This window comes from Thermobia domestica, chromosome 1 (genome assembly GCF_964235325.1).
Source record: "Thermobia domestica chromosome 1, izTheDome1.hap1.1, whole genome shotgun sequence".
Lineage (NCBI taxonomy): Eukaryota > Metazoa > Arthropoda > Insecta > Zygentoma > Lepismatidae > Thermobia > Thermobia domestica.
Window position 1 is genome coordinate 206,672,606 of NC_137454.1, and position 17,001 is coordinate 206,689,606.

The following is a 17,001-nucleotide window of genomic DNA, read 5'->3' on the forward strand; positions in this document are numbered from 1 at the left end:
TAAAAGAATTAAATATATCCTGAATAAATTTAATCAAATGTGTTATGATGGATTTTCCTGAACAAGAGCCGTGTTGATTAATGAATATATATGGTTTAACGCGACTATAAATTATTCTATACAATATATGCTCAAATATTTTTGAAGGAGCTGAGATAATAGAAACAGAAAGTTTTTTTTTTTTTTTTTTTTTTGTCTCCATCAGATTGCCAGATTTGTGAATTGAACAAATTCTAGGGATCTTCTAACACTTGGGATATATTTATGTTTTTAAAGTTGTAATATAAATATGGCATTATGGAGTTTTCAATACTGAAAGCAGCCTTTAAAAATGTACGCTGGCAACAAGTCAGATCCGCTAGATTTAGAAGGTTTTAATTTTTTCGTTATATTCTAACTTAGTGATTGGACATAAAGAAAAAAATTGAGAAACTATCATTTCAGGAGAATTAATTTTCGTACATGTAGGAGGGCAGGGAGCGTAAACACTTTTCAATTTGCAAAGGTATTAGATATGGATTCATTCTACCTCAGCACTTCATTTTAAGTTGTCATACAACAATTCAACTTCTTCCATACTTTTCTTTTAACTTTTAAATAAACGACCAAATCGTGACAATTGGAATGGAACAGAAAGATGTGGACTTACTTCGGGAGGTGATTCGTAACATCAAACGAAGACAAAATGTCCTCTTGCGCGTTGTCGAATTCCGCGTTTTGTACATTATGCACATCTTTCTATTCCGTTCCAATTGTCAGGTTTCAAATCGATCCCAAGTTGGCAGCCTTGTCACTTTTACACGACGCGGAATTCGACAATATGCAAGAAGAATTTTTGTCTTCATTTGATGTCACGAATAACTTCCCAGAGTTTGTGCACATCTTTCAGGTTCACCCTGTATATCGTCGCTTATATGACCTACAGACGTAAGCGCCAAATTTTAAAATAATAAGATATTTCAATTGAGGACTCTTCAAACCTCACTATCATCTGACGAAGTGGCGTAACTCTATCTCTAATAGTTTTTCTTCAATAGGAAATGTTCAACTGACGTAAACGACCCTCTTGTATTGCTTGTTATTTTACGTAAAGAGGTAAGCGCCATTTGTGTCGCTTACGGCTTTCCGTCATGTAAAATGTGTAATATAATTGGTCGTTACGTTCCCTGGCACTATGCAATAAATGCTACTAAGACTGAATTTTATTCATTGATAATGCCGCTTTTTATGCGGTATCATTTGATGGTTGTTACTAAAGTCTTTGTAAAGCCGGCTATTACAGACAAAATATTAATATAATAATCCGGGAACACTTGCAGTCAGATAGATTATAAATACAGTCGAGCAGAGACAGTCGAGAATTAACCATGCGTTGTTTTTCTCTACTGGTTACTGAACAGTGAGGTCTGTTAGTAAAGTGGGAAGATGCCTCCTTGAATGTAGTATCATCCAAAGATATTGAAACTGTTGATAACAATGAATTACGCAAGAAGTTAAAGTTAAAATGTATTGGCTGCCAGAAAAATATAATACGATGGAACTGTGATTGAAACTGAATATTCAGCACAGGATCTTGCATGAGAACAATTCGAGTCAGAATCTATAGATGTCCCTCTCAGTGTTTTGAAGAAAACTGCACCAACGAACGTACTGAAAGACTATGAGAACTCAGAAGATGAGAACGTAAGTGACAGTCAGTGTAAAGATGAAAATAAATACGAAAGAGATGATTATTCTGAAGATGATGAAGAAAGTGTTCAATTACCTGATAGTGATCTACCGTACATACAGGAGTGTGAATACTTAAATTGCAAACATGAATATCAAAATATTCTCTATATAAATGTTTCTTGTGCTTCAAGCATATTGCCAACATTGACAACTGCAGAAACTACCTATCAGCTTCTTCTGAAGAATTAGAAATTAGACCTTCTCCATATAAGAAGCTTGCACATGATACTAATTATGGTGAATTGGCGGTTCCAAGTATTTCTACAGTTCAATCAATTTCTAGTACATGGCTCATCGTGAGCCACCACATCATGTGCACTCAATGAAAGTTGAAGATCTTAATGACTATAAGAGTATTTCGGAAAGGGTATGTATTAAATCTCTGAGAGAATTTGATTCTGGCATTAAAGTGGATTGGACGATGGTCCGGGAGGTAATGGTGAGCAAAGAGGACTTATCAAGGATTTTTATAAAAACAAGTCATGAGAAGCTATCGCTAAGAAGGAATACATTTGGTGCACTGAACACATACTGCTACAACTTAATGTATCCACAAATATCGGTCGAATGTCCAAATTTCAACCGTGACAAAAATTGTCAAAATTTTTATCAAGACCTTCCACACTTATAAAGGAAGGCAAAGGCATCTGATCAGTATTTCAGTATTTAAATTTTCATTTGCAATTTAAAAAAATAATAATATTTGTAATACACTTATTTAAAAACTGTCAACTGAATTTGTACTTTGATTACATAATCAAAACGTGTTATTTGTAGTTTTATTGGTAATGTCAACATTTATAAAAATCAACGTTAAATTAAGAAACTTCAGTCATGTATTAATAGATCTCGGGGAGGCCAATGGGTTAGTGCGCTCGGTTTTTGAGAGTGTGGGTACGGGTTCAGTTCCCGCCGAAGCCTATTAAACGGAATGGTTCAGAACCTACTTTACCAAAATCTGTATGTCCCGTCCTTACAAGCTCCCAGTTTGTTTAGGATGAAAAAAAAATCAGTCATTCGTTCATGTATTAATAAAGTTACAAGCAATTAAGGCGTAAGTGCCAAATGTATTAGATTGCATATATGACGTACAGACGTAAATCGATGTAAGGTAAATTTCTAGCATGATGACGTCATAAAAAATGAAATGAAATCTTTAAGTTTAACGTCCCACGAATATGCCGGTTGGGCTAATGGAGACGGTGATAATGATAAATGAGTGAAATGGTGGAATGAAGAAGGTGTGAGGAAACGGGGGAACCCCGAGAAAACCCACGAGCACGGTGTTTGTCCACCACAAAGTTCACACGGCGCGAGCTGGGATCGAACCAGGAACCCCAAGCACCGGAGGTGAACGCTCTACCACTGAGCCACCGTGCCCCCTGATGACGTCATATTAAATGAGCACGCTATAGGTCTTCGAAAGAGGCGTCATATAACATTTACACAGGGCTATTATTTTGAAGCTATAATTTTTAGCTGTATATGTAGAACGGTTCAATTACACTGAAATTTCTTTAAGTGCCTCTCCTGTAAAATTACACTTTTGGCACTTACCGTCTGTACGTCATATAAGCGACGATATGTAGTTTATATAATGAATGAATAACTTCTTAAATTCCTTCCCAATTCAACAAACGTATTATGGTAATAAACCGAATGTTTCCTTCTTTTCCTACATATTTTTTTCTTTACACAATTGATAGAAGGAGAAAAAAACAGGGAAGATAAGTGTGTTTCTTATCCACCACTCCCTTCGGCACGTTTTTATTAATGATGTTATTGACAATTTCGTAAAATATATTCAAAGCACTCTCAGAATCATCACTCAACTTTATTTCCTCCCAATTTTCATTTCTTAAACAAGTATAAATATTAGCAAAATCAGTTTTAATATAATTAAGAATTGTTACTTGATTCGGTTTTATATTGATCGATTTTTCTGTTCAAATGACTTACAATAGTATGAATGGATAATGATCATCCTTAATAATGGGCACGTACTTTTAGTAATACTAATATTTACACCTTCATTAACTAAAACCAAGTCTAGCTTCCTTCCGTTTTTATTCTTTACACTGTTTACCAATTTCAAATCACAAAAATGTAAGAAGTTCGCAAGAGTTAAACTAGTATTACTGTTTTGCAAGAGATCAGTATTATTATGTTTGACTTCAGAAAGATTAAAATCACTCACAATCACTACCTGATAATGACTGGTAAATACAATATCTTCCATTAGTCGATAATATTCCAGATACTTTTCCAGTCTAGTCTTGGGTGGGAAATATACCATTGAAACAATACGAAGCTGTGTCCCTCACTATACTTTAATATTTACTGTTTCAACGTTATCAATACTAAATTTCTATAATTTCATCTCGGTATTTATTCAAAACCGCAATAAGTACCCCTTTCGCTTTTGGTTACTTTATAATTACGAAAAACATTATATCGTTCACCGACAAATTCACTGTTAAAAGATATTATCATCTAACCATGTTTCTATTAATAAAATTAAATCATAATTGTCTACAGAAGTACCAAACAACAGGTCCTAAAATTTAGTATTTGTGCTTCTCACATTTTCGTAATGAATATTAGCATGTCTAAAAATACGCTTTCTGTAGAAAATAATAGACTGATATAATTATATAGTTTCACCCCCTTATAGTATAACCTAAATGAACAGGTCTTTAAATTTATTTTCACTTTCGTCTTTTGTAAAAACTTCCTCTTGTCTCAACGACGCACAAAGAGCCATTTCCATTTTCCATTGAAACCCTCCCTTCCCCCGCCCCCCACATCTGTACGGAAAATTGACATCGACTAACCAACGTAGCTTTTCATACTGAAGAAAAAGATACGTTAACCATCAAGTTGTCAACGCGCTCGAAAATTATCGCATGTTGAATTTAACATTAGAGTATATGGCCAGAAGTACTTTTTTCGATTTTAAAAGAACGGTAAGAGATAGAAACGCAGTTCTTAGGAAGTTTCCAAGAGACAATATCAAGGCACATCCAATGGTACTAGGCCAGGTTTCCGGATAGTTCCGAAACATTGCTTAAATGGGGATGGAATTTGCTGCAAAACCAGTTCCAACATTAACACTTTAAACGAAACATGGGACTCTGAGACCCAGTGGTAAATTTGGTTCTTTTATTTTATACTTTCATATACCATATATATATATATATATATAAAAAAATAAAAAATAATAAAAAAAAATTAAATACATTTTAAAGTAAATATAATACAAAATTAACTTATAGGTCTCTGAGACCTTGTGTTTCTCTTAACGTTTCTGAAGCTCATGTTTTGGTTAAAGTTTTAACACAAATGCCAGATAAGACAATTTGATGCAGCATTTGCTTGACACCTACGGTTTAAAAAAAATACTGTAAAATAAAAACAATTGTAATATTGAGGTGGAAAAGTAAGCAATTAAATTAACAAGTATTTAGGGATGGTAGTCTCGGACTCTGTACCATCCCTAATTATAAGCCTTATATCTGGAGAACTACATATAGTGTAGTCAATCCCAAACTATCATTTAACTCAGTATGATGTCCTTATTCCGTAAAAAGAAAAACGAAAACTCTATTTAGGGTTCGTTCAAAAAAATTTTTTGGCCCCTAATCCAAGAACTAATTATTGGCCAAGATCGCAATCTTTTGATGCATTTTTTTGATCATTTCTAAAACTCGTGGTCAAAATCGCAATCTTCTATTTTATTATTATTATTATTATTATTATTATTATTATTATTATTTCTAAAATTTTTATTTGTGTAGATAAGAATACGTCTACTTTCAAACAAGTTCAGCAAATTCGATCCCGATTTAAGCAATGTTCCGGAAACCCGCTCTAGTACCATTAGATGTGCCTTGATATTGTCTCTTGGAAACTTCCTAAGAACTGCGTTTTTCTCTCGTACCGTTCTTTTAAAATCGAAAAAAGTACTTCTGACCATGTACTTTATTGTTAAATTCAATATGTTGTCAACAAATTTTCGAACACGTTGACTCAGCTTGATGATTAAGGTATTTATTTCTTCAGTATGAAAAGCTACGTTGGTTAGTCGATGTCAATTTTCTGTACAGCTGTGGGGGTTTTCAGAGGAAACTGGAAATGGCTCTTTACCATAATACCACTTGATTTCTGGTAAGGTAAATTTTTCATTCTGTTACACACACCTATCATATCTTTACTGATATTAATATCTGAGGCACGACATATTTTTTTGATAACTTCAAGGGTATTTTCGTTTGACCTTTCCGGAATACCGAAATTTTCAAGTGTCTTACGCCTTCTGTGTTGATTCAATGCACCTGGATACATTTTTACATCAGACAGTTATTATTATTATTATTATTATTATTATTATTATTAATATTTTCCTGTTTTAATCGTTCAATTTCAATTACACATTCACTGCTTTTTTGGTCCTTTTTTGTTATATATAGTAAACTTCTGCTTATGAGTAGAGCAAATTATAGTCTGGAATCGTTTTTTCCCCACTACCAAGTTTTATTACAAAATCCTTTCTTCTATAAACAGTCTGTTACAAAAATTATAATGTAAAATCGTCTAATACTTAGGTAAAATATGATATCCCAAGGCCCGAGCATCTAGAGAAGGATGTCCACAGAGCTCCGAGCAAACTAGATGGAGTGAATTTGGGATCCCAATGCCCCACTCAAGCAGAGGGGGGTTAGAGGCCACAAAGCTCCACGCAGGCTGGGGTGACTGAAGTTAGGATTACCACAGAGTTTCGAGCAAACTAAGTGGACAGAAAAGAAGGCCTAGTGGTTTTGGTTTAGGTTCCTCCCAAAGCTTCAGTCAAGCTGAGAGAGTAGAGGTGGCCATCCGAAGACTGATAATAATCCCTGTGATCCTCCTGGTTATACCTAGGTATAAGTGTTCCAGTGTGGCGATGGCGATAGCACTGGTGGTCCTTCGTCGTTATGTGACTGGTGGTGGCATTGGTGTTCATGTCGTCTGCCACTATAGTAAGTCATGGTAGGACGCACATGGTTAATGCTTGTCACGTGTAAGTTGTTTGTCAACAGAGGCATGTGTGGGATATTACAGTATATATAGGTTTCAAAATTTTATCTTATTTTGAGTGAACCAGTTCAAGAGATTTGCGCAATTGACATTCAGTTTCAGTATGTGACTTGCTTAACAATTTCTTCTTTTAATTCCTTAAATTCAATAAATCTACGAGTGTTCGTGATTCCAATTGAACACTTGACTCCAATTGCATGCTATTTTTACGAGATTTATTTATTACAACGCAAACATTCTTCATTGGATTTTAGATATTCAAGGTCAAATTCTACCAACTTAGCACAGAATTTTGCATAATCACAACATTGCGCCTTTATTTCCTGCTGTGATACAGGTTTACCACAATCCAGATATTGACTCATCTTTACAGTTCGATATCTTATTTGTGTACTCCTGTAAGTTTCAATTTGCAACTAGCAGTATTGTTTACATTTCAAACCGATCCGTACGTATCGCTAAGGTAATGTTTTTCTTCCCCGTTGTGCACACGATAAATACTGTAAATATATGAGTTCAAGGTGATTTGCAGTATTTATCATTGCCCAAATAAAACAAATTGGAGCAGTAGTTGATACACAGGTATTAAAAATTCCACAAAATTAGGAGCACAAACCACAACACAACTATCACTCAAACATCATCATCATCTTTCTTTATATTCGTTAGTTGTATTGTTATAATGCTATTTCCTGGTAAGTAGTTTACGCGTAGTTTCTATTCCCGATTCAAGGTTATTTTGTTCCATTCTATAACTAGAAATCTGAATAATGTAGAATTATCCGTCTCATCTCCTTCTTCTTAGAAATGGATTTTTTAAACCGCTGAAACATGTATTCGCTAATTTTTAATTAAAAGTGTTTATACCGATTTGCCCCACATCTCCAACTTTACCCAGAAAATGTGTAATGTGAGGATTCGCTAAAGAATTTGAATTTTGAATATTATAGAAATAACATTCCCTTCTTCACTTTAGGAGCGGAATTGTCGGAAATGCTGAAACTCATTCTGTTATTATTAATAGAGAGTTTATATACAGAATTTCAGATCTCCAATTTAAGCGAATCCTCACATTGGATATTTCCTAAATAAAGGGATATAAATTTATATATTAAAAAAATGTCCCCTTTCTTACCTTAGGAACAAACTTTTCGAAAATGAAATGAAATCTAAATTTTACATCCCATGATCATGCCGGTTAGGCTAAAGGAGACGGTGATGATGAGAAATGAATGAAATGGTGGAATGAAGAAAATGGGAGGAAACGGGAGAACCCCGAGAAAACCCACGAGCACGGTGTTTGTCCACCACAAAGTCTACACGGCGCGAGCTGGGATTGAACCAGGAACCCCAAGCACCGGAGGTGAGCGCTCTACCACTGAGCCACCGTCCCCCCCCCCCCCACGAAATTTTTGAAAACGCAGTAACACATGTGCAATTGCTTTTAATAAGGAGTTCCCGGGTTTGTGAAATCTCTAATCTAAAAAAAATCCTTTATCCCAGTTTAGGATTTTAAAGAAAATCTTTCTTATCCCTTGCTTTTGTGACAAAGAGAATTTTCTGTCCAAAATTCACGTTTTTAGCAATGTTACTAAGGTCTGGGTGCTGATGAGTGAGCCACTTCTAAGACGACGAATTTATGACGTACTGCGAGTGATAAAGTATGAAACATACTTAACGACCATTTTTCATTTTCCTTCCTTCTTTCCCCTCCTCTAAGGCGACAGTTTACTAAATTTGGGCAAGTCATTTATTTTCTTAAAATCCCTGTTTTACTCTGGGTATCCTGCTCCTTGTTTCCTGTCTCTAGGCTTGTGACCTGCCCTATGTACGTTTAAAAGTAATTATATGAAATCTGCATGTTTATAAAAAGACTCGCTACTAATGGTCTTACATTGCAAAATGGACTTTGTAACTAAAAGGTTAAGGAAAATATGTTCACATTTTAAAGTTGTGTCTTGAATCAGGTATATTATTATGGTCAGGTACACTCATCCTACTTCATGTGGAGTTAAGAAAAAGAACAAATCATACACTTTTTCATTTTTATTCGGATGCTGAATGAAATGTACTCGCGGGCCGAAACTAAATAAAGGTTTTTAGCTTTCGAAACTGTAGCTCTCGCCAGTATAGAAAATAGTATGCCGAAGAACTTCTAGCCAAAACCTGATTGGACACAGTCTGTATCCTCCAATTTCTCCATCCACGGTTTCTTTACTTTCTTTCCAGCAGATCCATTCCAGCATGTTTCACGTTCACCTCTGTTTGCATTATACCTGTTATATGTACAGGTTTCTCAACAATATTTTTTTTGCGAGCCGAGACCATTCTCTCAAGTGTTTTCTTCTTTCTTAACACGCACTCGGATTTTGGTCTGGCCACACAGTCAAAACATTCTAGCATAACATTCAATATAGCCGACAATGTCACGCGTTCAATGTTGAAAAGAAAATGCCTTGATTGTTCTTTCAAGGTGCTTTGACCACTACTGTTATGTAAGCATCTTTTATTTTCGTTATATACAATGCGTTCTAAAAGTCGCATCGCAGTGGATTATGACAAAGAGATACATAAAATCACTCCACTGAATAAATGTTGAAAATAGTTTATCTTAGCTTGAAATTGCAGGTCAATCCTCGTACACATTTTTGCGAACAATCGAATAAAAAGTTTGGTAATCAATATATTGTATATACCTTATGTGTAATAGCATCTCTCAATGTTATACAGGATATCCAGGATATATATACAGGATATCCATAAGTCCGTTACCACCCCGTGTATCGTCGAAACGACTGCGAATATGAGAAAACGCAAAAGCATGTCCGTTATTTTAAGGGGCGTGACTTTTGAGCTGTAAAAGATCCACTCCAGACCCTGATACGTGGGGTCAACTTGAACATTTTAAATGACAAGAGGGATCGAGCAATGTATCATTGAAAAGGTCTTGACAAGAGAAATATTTTCCCGATAGTTTCGAGTCCTTATGTTGACCCCATCCAAAATGATGGGCGTTCACATTTCGTGTCCATAAAGTCTGTTGTCACCCCGTGTATCTTCGAAACGACTAAGAATATGATAAAACGCAAAAACACGTCCATCATTATTTTAAGAGTCTTGAATTTTGAGTTATAAAAAGGTCCACCCCAGACACTGCCAGATTGTGGTACAAGGAGTCGTGTTTTTGCATTTTATCATATTCTCAGTTGTTTCGAAGATACATGGGGTGGCAACGGACTTTATGGACACGAAATATGAACCCCCGTCATTTTGGATGGGGTCAACATAGCGACTTGAAACTTTCGGCGAAATATTTCTCTTGTCGAGTCCTCTCCAATGATATATTACTCTACCCCCTTTGCCATTTAAAATTTTCAAGTTGACCCCACGTACCAGTATATGAGGGTGTCTGGGGTGGATCTTTTATAGTTCAAAATTCAAGCCCCTTAAAATAATGATGGACGTGTTTTTGCGTTTTCTCATGTTCGCAGTCGATTCGAAGATGCACGGGATGGCAACGGACTTTATGGACATCCTGTATGTAAAACATTGTAACACATACCTGTGTTACTCAGCACTCAATAGAACTCTGACCCGCCTCTGAGCACAATAGGTTAATGTAATACGAACCCTCTTTGTGCAATATACATCTCTACTAAGTTAGAAGTCGACTTTCGTTCCTTTCCGTGTCGAACATTTGCATAATGTATACACATATACAAGCAGAAAAGTGAATGTTTCAATTCTTGTCTCACAAAAACAAATACTTACATCTACTGTGAAGCGACGTTATGAACGCACTGTATACTATTTTATATATATTGAGGTGAAATACGAAATTACTACACTTACTACGTTTTCCCCATTTCTTCTTCTAAAGTAGGGTTTTTCAACTTGGGGATTGGGACACCTAGAGGGTGGGGGGTCGCGAAGAGGAGTGAAATAGATAAACATAATTAGGATCTAGTAACGGAAAAATATCTAAAAATATTTTGAATTTCTTATTTTGACAAATATATTTTTATTTTCGTACTTATCATCAATTACTGCGAAGAATATTTAGCAAATAAAGAATCGTTTGAAAAAAAATTAGAAAAAAAGAGGAATGAAACTGATGAAAAAAAAAAAACTATTGAAATACGAGAAGAATACAACAAATACTACATATTGAAATACAATTTAAGATGAAGTCTAGTGTGAAACCTGAACTTTGTGTGATATCGCTAGGTTTCACAGGCAGCAATAATCAAAAAGCTTATTACAAACTAAAACTTACTTCTGGGGGTTTCTGGCTACAGAAAGTGATAAAAGGGGGTCGTGATATGAAATAGGTCGAGAGTGCCTGTTCTAAAGCAGTATACTTTGCCGATGAAATCATTTGGTTCTGTTGAGAGAAAATGTTTCCTATAATACAACTAAACATGTTTTTCAACGAGAGGAATATATTGAACATTTTTTTTAAATAATACTGTACAATGTTCGATAGTATTTTTATATAAGAATGCGCGTCATGTTCTCGCTCTTTTTCATTTCAGGTTTATACAATTGTCCGTGCTACTACTTTCCAATTCGTGCAGGGGCTCCTGGACGTGCATCATTTGTCGTAGCCGTTGATTTGAGGAGTGGAAAGGAAAATGCAGACTTCTGGATCAAGCGTGGAACAGCTCTATTAATGAGCCTTCCGAATTAAATTACTTTTTATCTGAAAAGAAATATTGCAGTGTATGAAAGCACATTTTCTATAAATTATTTGCATTCATAAATTTTTTCTTTATTTTCAGCCTTTTTAAAATAAGAAACAAAGACATTATACTGTTGTTAAATGTACTCAAATAATGTACTCGAATGCAGGATTTCGGATGCATTTCAACAATGAGACAATTAGGTAAGCTAGACGTTTTCTACAGGAATCATCCCACACTACTCGTTTGACCTATTGTGTGCTCTGTAGAGTCTTTATACATTACGATTTGTCGCGGGACACAAAAATCTCCGCGACTTCAAACTCAAATCAATACCACTTATGCACGCGATATTTAACATTGAACAGGGAGAACGGTAGTAGTGTTGCTACTCTCGTTTCGCAGGCTCTCAGCAAAAATACTTCCTAGATAGTTCATTGTCACGTTTTTTTAAATATTTTTTTTCAGTCTTGTAAGAATGATAACTTAAAAATATCAGTGGTATGTTTCTATTTTTTGAAGAAAGAATTGAATTTTTCCTGGCAACGTGATTTTAATAAGTGTTCTCCAGCTATCAGCCAGGTAAAGATATTGACATCCTACGTTTCGAATGCAGACATTGCACTATCTTCAGGGATTGTGATAAAGAGGAATGAAGATAGTGCAATGTCTGCATTCGAAACGTAGGATATCAATATCTTTACCTGGCTGATAGCCCGAGAACACTTACTAAAATCACAAAAGATTTTTCTGCAGGGGGAGAGGAGAAATTTCAAACCAGAGAGAATGAAAAAAGTACTGCAAAGATACTAGTATTCCACGTTGAGTACGATCGGATATATTCCTCGGGGAAAATTTCGTATCTACAGGGGGTAAGAATTCCCCGGGTCACCCTTTGAAATTATCATTGATTACCATCACCTCTTTGCTATGCAAAAGTGACTTCTACAGCAAGAAAGCTATGCAAAAGGGCGCGTCTAAAATATATACACACCGGTAACATCATTTCAGGTGTTGCTTGAAGGGAAGGGGGGAGGGCAAGACTCCATCGACATAAATAATTTTACGTTTTTTATTATTTATATTTCTATACTGTTGATTTACAGTATAGAAATATCGCCTCGCCACAATACCTCGCCATGAAGCATCAAACATTTCCTAAATGATATGTAGATTCTTCCTAGTGTCAAAATTACGTATCATGTGGCAGTGTGTCATCAGAAGAGGGCCATACAAGCGCTTGCAGTCGAAATGATTGAACGGCTGAAAGGGGCATGATTATTGGAGGTCACCGATTTAGTCATTTCAATATGTGAGATTTTCGGCAAGTTTGAGGTATTATCTGGTAGGGAGTGTAACGTATGAGAGATAGGAACGAGAAGTTATAAAACTGCAATTCTGACCAGGGAAGCCACGAAAATTGTCTGATATGTTCTGGCGACTATCTTCGACGCGCAGTGAAAGCACACCGGCAAAAGTTGTTGGACACCGTAGCCATAAAAATGTGATCGGCATCTGGGAGTGATGCTAGCGCCAGTACAATTAGTAACGAGGTGTTTTCACTTTGGTTCCATGTAGGGGTGTTCCAAGAACCGGTTTCGGTTCGGTTTGTAGTCTAAACCGAATCAATCGGTTTGGACTTCAAACCGGTCCGGTTCGGTTTGGGAACGGTTCGGTTCGGTACGGTTTGGGAACGGTTCGGTTCGGTTTGTAGAATGGTTCGGTTCGGTTCGGTTTAAGAACTGTTGGGCCCTTTTTGAGGACTGTTTTGTTCGGTTTCAGTTCAATATTTGAAATCGACAGAAATGCAGTTTGCATTATTAGCAACCGTCCACCCAGACATTATAATAAGGGTGAATGTTACGTTTTTCGGTGTAACTTTATTCAGATTAAAATTATTTCGATATTACTGAAACAATTTAGGGGTCGTACTTGTGTGGGTACTTTTACTGATGCTTTGGATTTTGGAATAAAATTCTTAATATCAGTTGGAAGACAACTTTACGGCATGGGCGGATTTAGGAGATACCGTGGTAGGGGTGACAGTTACTTGAAGGGTGGATGCTATTCCAGAAGAAGCTACGTTTAGAATGAAACATTAAATTCGTCTTGAAATGACTAGGGGGGAGGGCATGATTTACACCTGTATGTGGAATATATCCTGGTATAATATTATCAGGTAACCAAAAAAAAAAAAAAAAAAAATGCTGTTTTTGAGAACAGTTACTTTTGTCGCGTTAGTATAGTCAAATTAGTTCTGATGACGCTACACAGTATGGCGCTAAATTCGTTGTACAAAAACAGAGAGGTGGTTCCTGAGAGAAAAAAAGTTCCAGTACATATAGGACGAAAAGCGTGTCATTTACGTGTTATAGGCTGCCGAAAGCGTGGGAAAACAAACTTTAGAGTTAAATATTGCACAAACTACTGATTGTAGACGTGATGTGGCATGATATCGACAAAATATCCTAACCTGCTCTATCCAAATTTGCAGTTTTCAGATTTGTGCAATGGCAGCACAGGGAATTCCCTGATATTTTATGACGTAAAATGAGTGGACAACAACATGTAAAGGACATTTCACTGCCTAGAAATAATACTACGTGGCAGGTCAGTACTCATACACGAAGATAAAAGATGGCGGATGAAGTAAAAATTACTGTGTGTGGTTGCATACCTCCTCAAAAAGTACTAGTAAAGTCGTCGTACAAGAACTCACTGGAAACTTTACGTTTCTAGAATGTTAAAATACGTACGGCACAAGCCGATAAGTAACAGAAAGTAAAGAAATTCCGATTGCTGATCTGCTCATATTAATGATATCGCAACGCTTTTGAGAACGCATCTACCTTTATAACTACAGTAATTGAACAAGAACTACAGACAAATAAAGAACGCGTAATAATAATAATATTAATAATAATAATAATAATTGTTTTAGTACATTCATTTCGATTAGTACATCACACAAATGCGACTACAGTACGTTTTTTCACAATCAATGTTCTAAACTGATGGATATGAAACAAAATATTCCTTCCATTCACGATATTTGTACGTACTGTAACATGGGCCGATATTTCTGGTTTAAAATCGTATAAAGAGACTGCATACAGAAGGTAGTTGTAGGGAGCAAGGTACAGAGGGGAGTCTTTGTTTACATGGAAAGAGGATGGTTGTCAGAACGGACACTGCAAAAGATGTTCAAAGTTTCAACCCACCACTTCAATGCAAAGGTTACAGCGGCGTCGAAGGGGAAGACGCTGCGAACGCGTTGAAACACTCCTGCCGTTTCCTGAATGCTCCACGCTGCAGCAACAATTCGAGCAACCAAATCCTCTTCTGATTGCACAGGCGTCGCGCAGATTAGTTGTTTCATATGGCACCAGAAAAAGAAATCTAAGTGGTTAAGGTCGGATGAGCGAGGTGGCCAAGATACCGGTCCTTCTCTGCCGTCCATTTGTTCGGAAAGGATGCGTTGCGACAATTTCGCGCCTCCATAGCAAATGTGCTGGAGCACCGTTGTACATAAACCACATGTTTCGATGAACAGCCAGTGGCACAGTCTCTAGTAGTTCAGGCAGAATCTCTTTCAAAAATATCCAATACTCCCACCCGGTTAGGCATTGTGGTAGTAGGTACGGTCTGATTAGAATTATCAACGATACATGTCCACACATTCACAGAACACCGTTCCTGATGGGCACGAGTTGACATTCCATATGGGTTTGCCTCAGACCACAAATGTTGAGTGTGAGTGTTCATCACTCCATCATGGGAAAACATAGCTTTACCTTTGAAGAGAATACGAGACATGAAGCGGGATATATTAGCATGGTTCGCGTAGCCACTGGAAAAACTCCCGCCTACATGGATGGCGTGTAATGCATGCACCCTTTGGACATGGAAAGAGTACATCTGATTTTCGTGAAGCATGTTCCGAACCTGTCGATAATGGGTGTTAATTTCAGCAGCTACTACCAGTGTGCTGGTGGACAGTTTTCTCTGATCTTAAGCAAGAATTTCCTCCTCAAAAGTCATAGTCCATACGGTTCTGTTTCGTCCAGCATTGGGCCTGTGTGCTTCCAGTAATCCTGTTTCTTGTAATCTTCGATCTACACCGGAAAACGTTGCGTGGTGTAGAATTCTAAGATTAGGAAACTGTTGTCTGTACACCCTTGTGCCACACGGCCATTACCGTCCGCTTTCCCGTATGCCAGATCAATGTCTGCCAATTTGAATTGAATTGAATTGAATTGAATTTCTCTTTATTTCAGCGGGCGAGCCGGAGGCTGCTCTGCCATGTAACTCTTGTCATCATTACAAAGAAAAGAAAGAAAAAAACAAAGACACAAATAAGATACAAGATACAAACAACAACATAACATGGTACATTCAATAATACTAAGGATAAACAAAACACTCAGTAAATGTAAAAAAAAAAAAAAAAAAAAAAAAAAAAAAAAAAAAAAACACTAATACTGTTAGTCCAATTTCATACTGTAGTAAACCTTTCATGTGTCCCAATGCTTTGTCTCTGATCTCTAAATAATAATGTTTGGAGTGATGATTTAAATGAATTGTATGGTTTGTCAGTGATTGACCTTGGTAGGGAGTTCCAGATTCTTACTGCCGAAATTAAAAATGCCTTCTCTGTTATTTTTCAAGAATGCCGGGGCATATTCAGTTTATTACTTACTCGGGTATTGTAACGGTGAATTTCTGATCTACATGTTAATTTATGATGCAAGTAAGGTGGTGTTTTATGTGAATTTATTTTGTATAGTAAACAACAGTATCGGAGATATCGTCTTCGGGACATGGTTAGGATATTGTTTTCATTAAGTACCGGCAGAATATGCTAAGACTTTCTGTAATTGAGAGAGAAGCGTAAAGAGTAATTCTGTATTTCCTGTATTGTCCTAGTATTTTGAGTGGAGAGAGAGCTACCATATATTGAATTGCATTAATCGAACAGAGGCAAAATGAGAGTGTTGACAAGATATAGTCTTGTTTCTTGCGACAAATAGCCTTTTAATTTATAAAGCTGTCGTAAGATGCGCTTAGCTTTAATACACTGTTCAGAAATGTGTTTACTCCAGCTAAGCCCTTGGTCTATTATTAAGCCTAGATCTTTTACAATTTCTCACGTGTGTACTCCTTTATTACCTCTGTAATCACACTCGTTGGCCGTATGGTGATGAAATGAAGAGAAATTAAAGTGGGAAATGGTAGATGTTTCCTCGCCATTGTGTTCACTGTCCAGAATCGAAGATAGCGAGATTGCAACTTAGTGCAACTCTTCTGTCAAGAGAATGATATTTATGTGTACGATTAGCAAATGTACAAAACCTACATCGTGACAAAGAAGATACCACACCCAAAGCCGTAGCTGCGGGGAAGGGGGGGTGCTGGTAGCAAGAGGGCGCCGAACAAGCAATAAGAAAAAAGAAGTGTTGAAAATGAGTAAACGATGTAGTGCCCCGTAAAAGTATTGGCGCCCTATTAAATCAAT

At 36.5% G+C, this 17,001-nt stretch overlaps 1 protein-coding gene across 4 annotated transcripts in view; it reads left to right on the forward strand.

Annotated features, from left to right (window-relative positions):
- Nucleotides 1-11,567, forward strand: part of kl-2 (dynein heavy chain 2, axonemal kl-2) — a 564,598-nt gene extending 553,031 nt beyond the window's left edge. For all 4 annotated transcript variants that reach the window (XM_081769103.1, XM_081769086.1, XM_081769094.1 and 1 more), the window contains one exon: nucleotides 11,340-11,567. In XM_081769103.1, coding sequence (XP_081625229.1) covers nucleotides 11,340-11,494 — 155 coding nt within the window. In that variant the 3' untranslated portion in view covers nucleotides 11,495-11,567. The remainder of the gene's footprint in view (nucleotides 1-11,339) is intronic.
- Nucleotides 11,568-17,001: the final 5,434 nt, after the last annotated feature.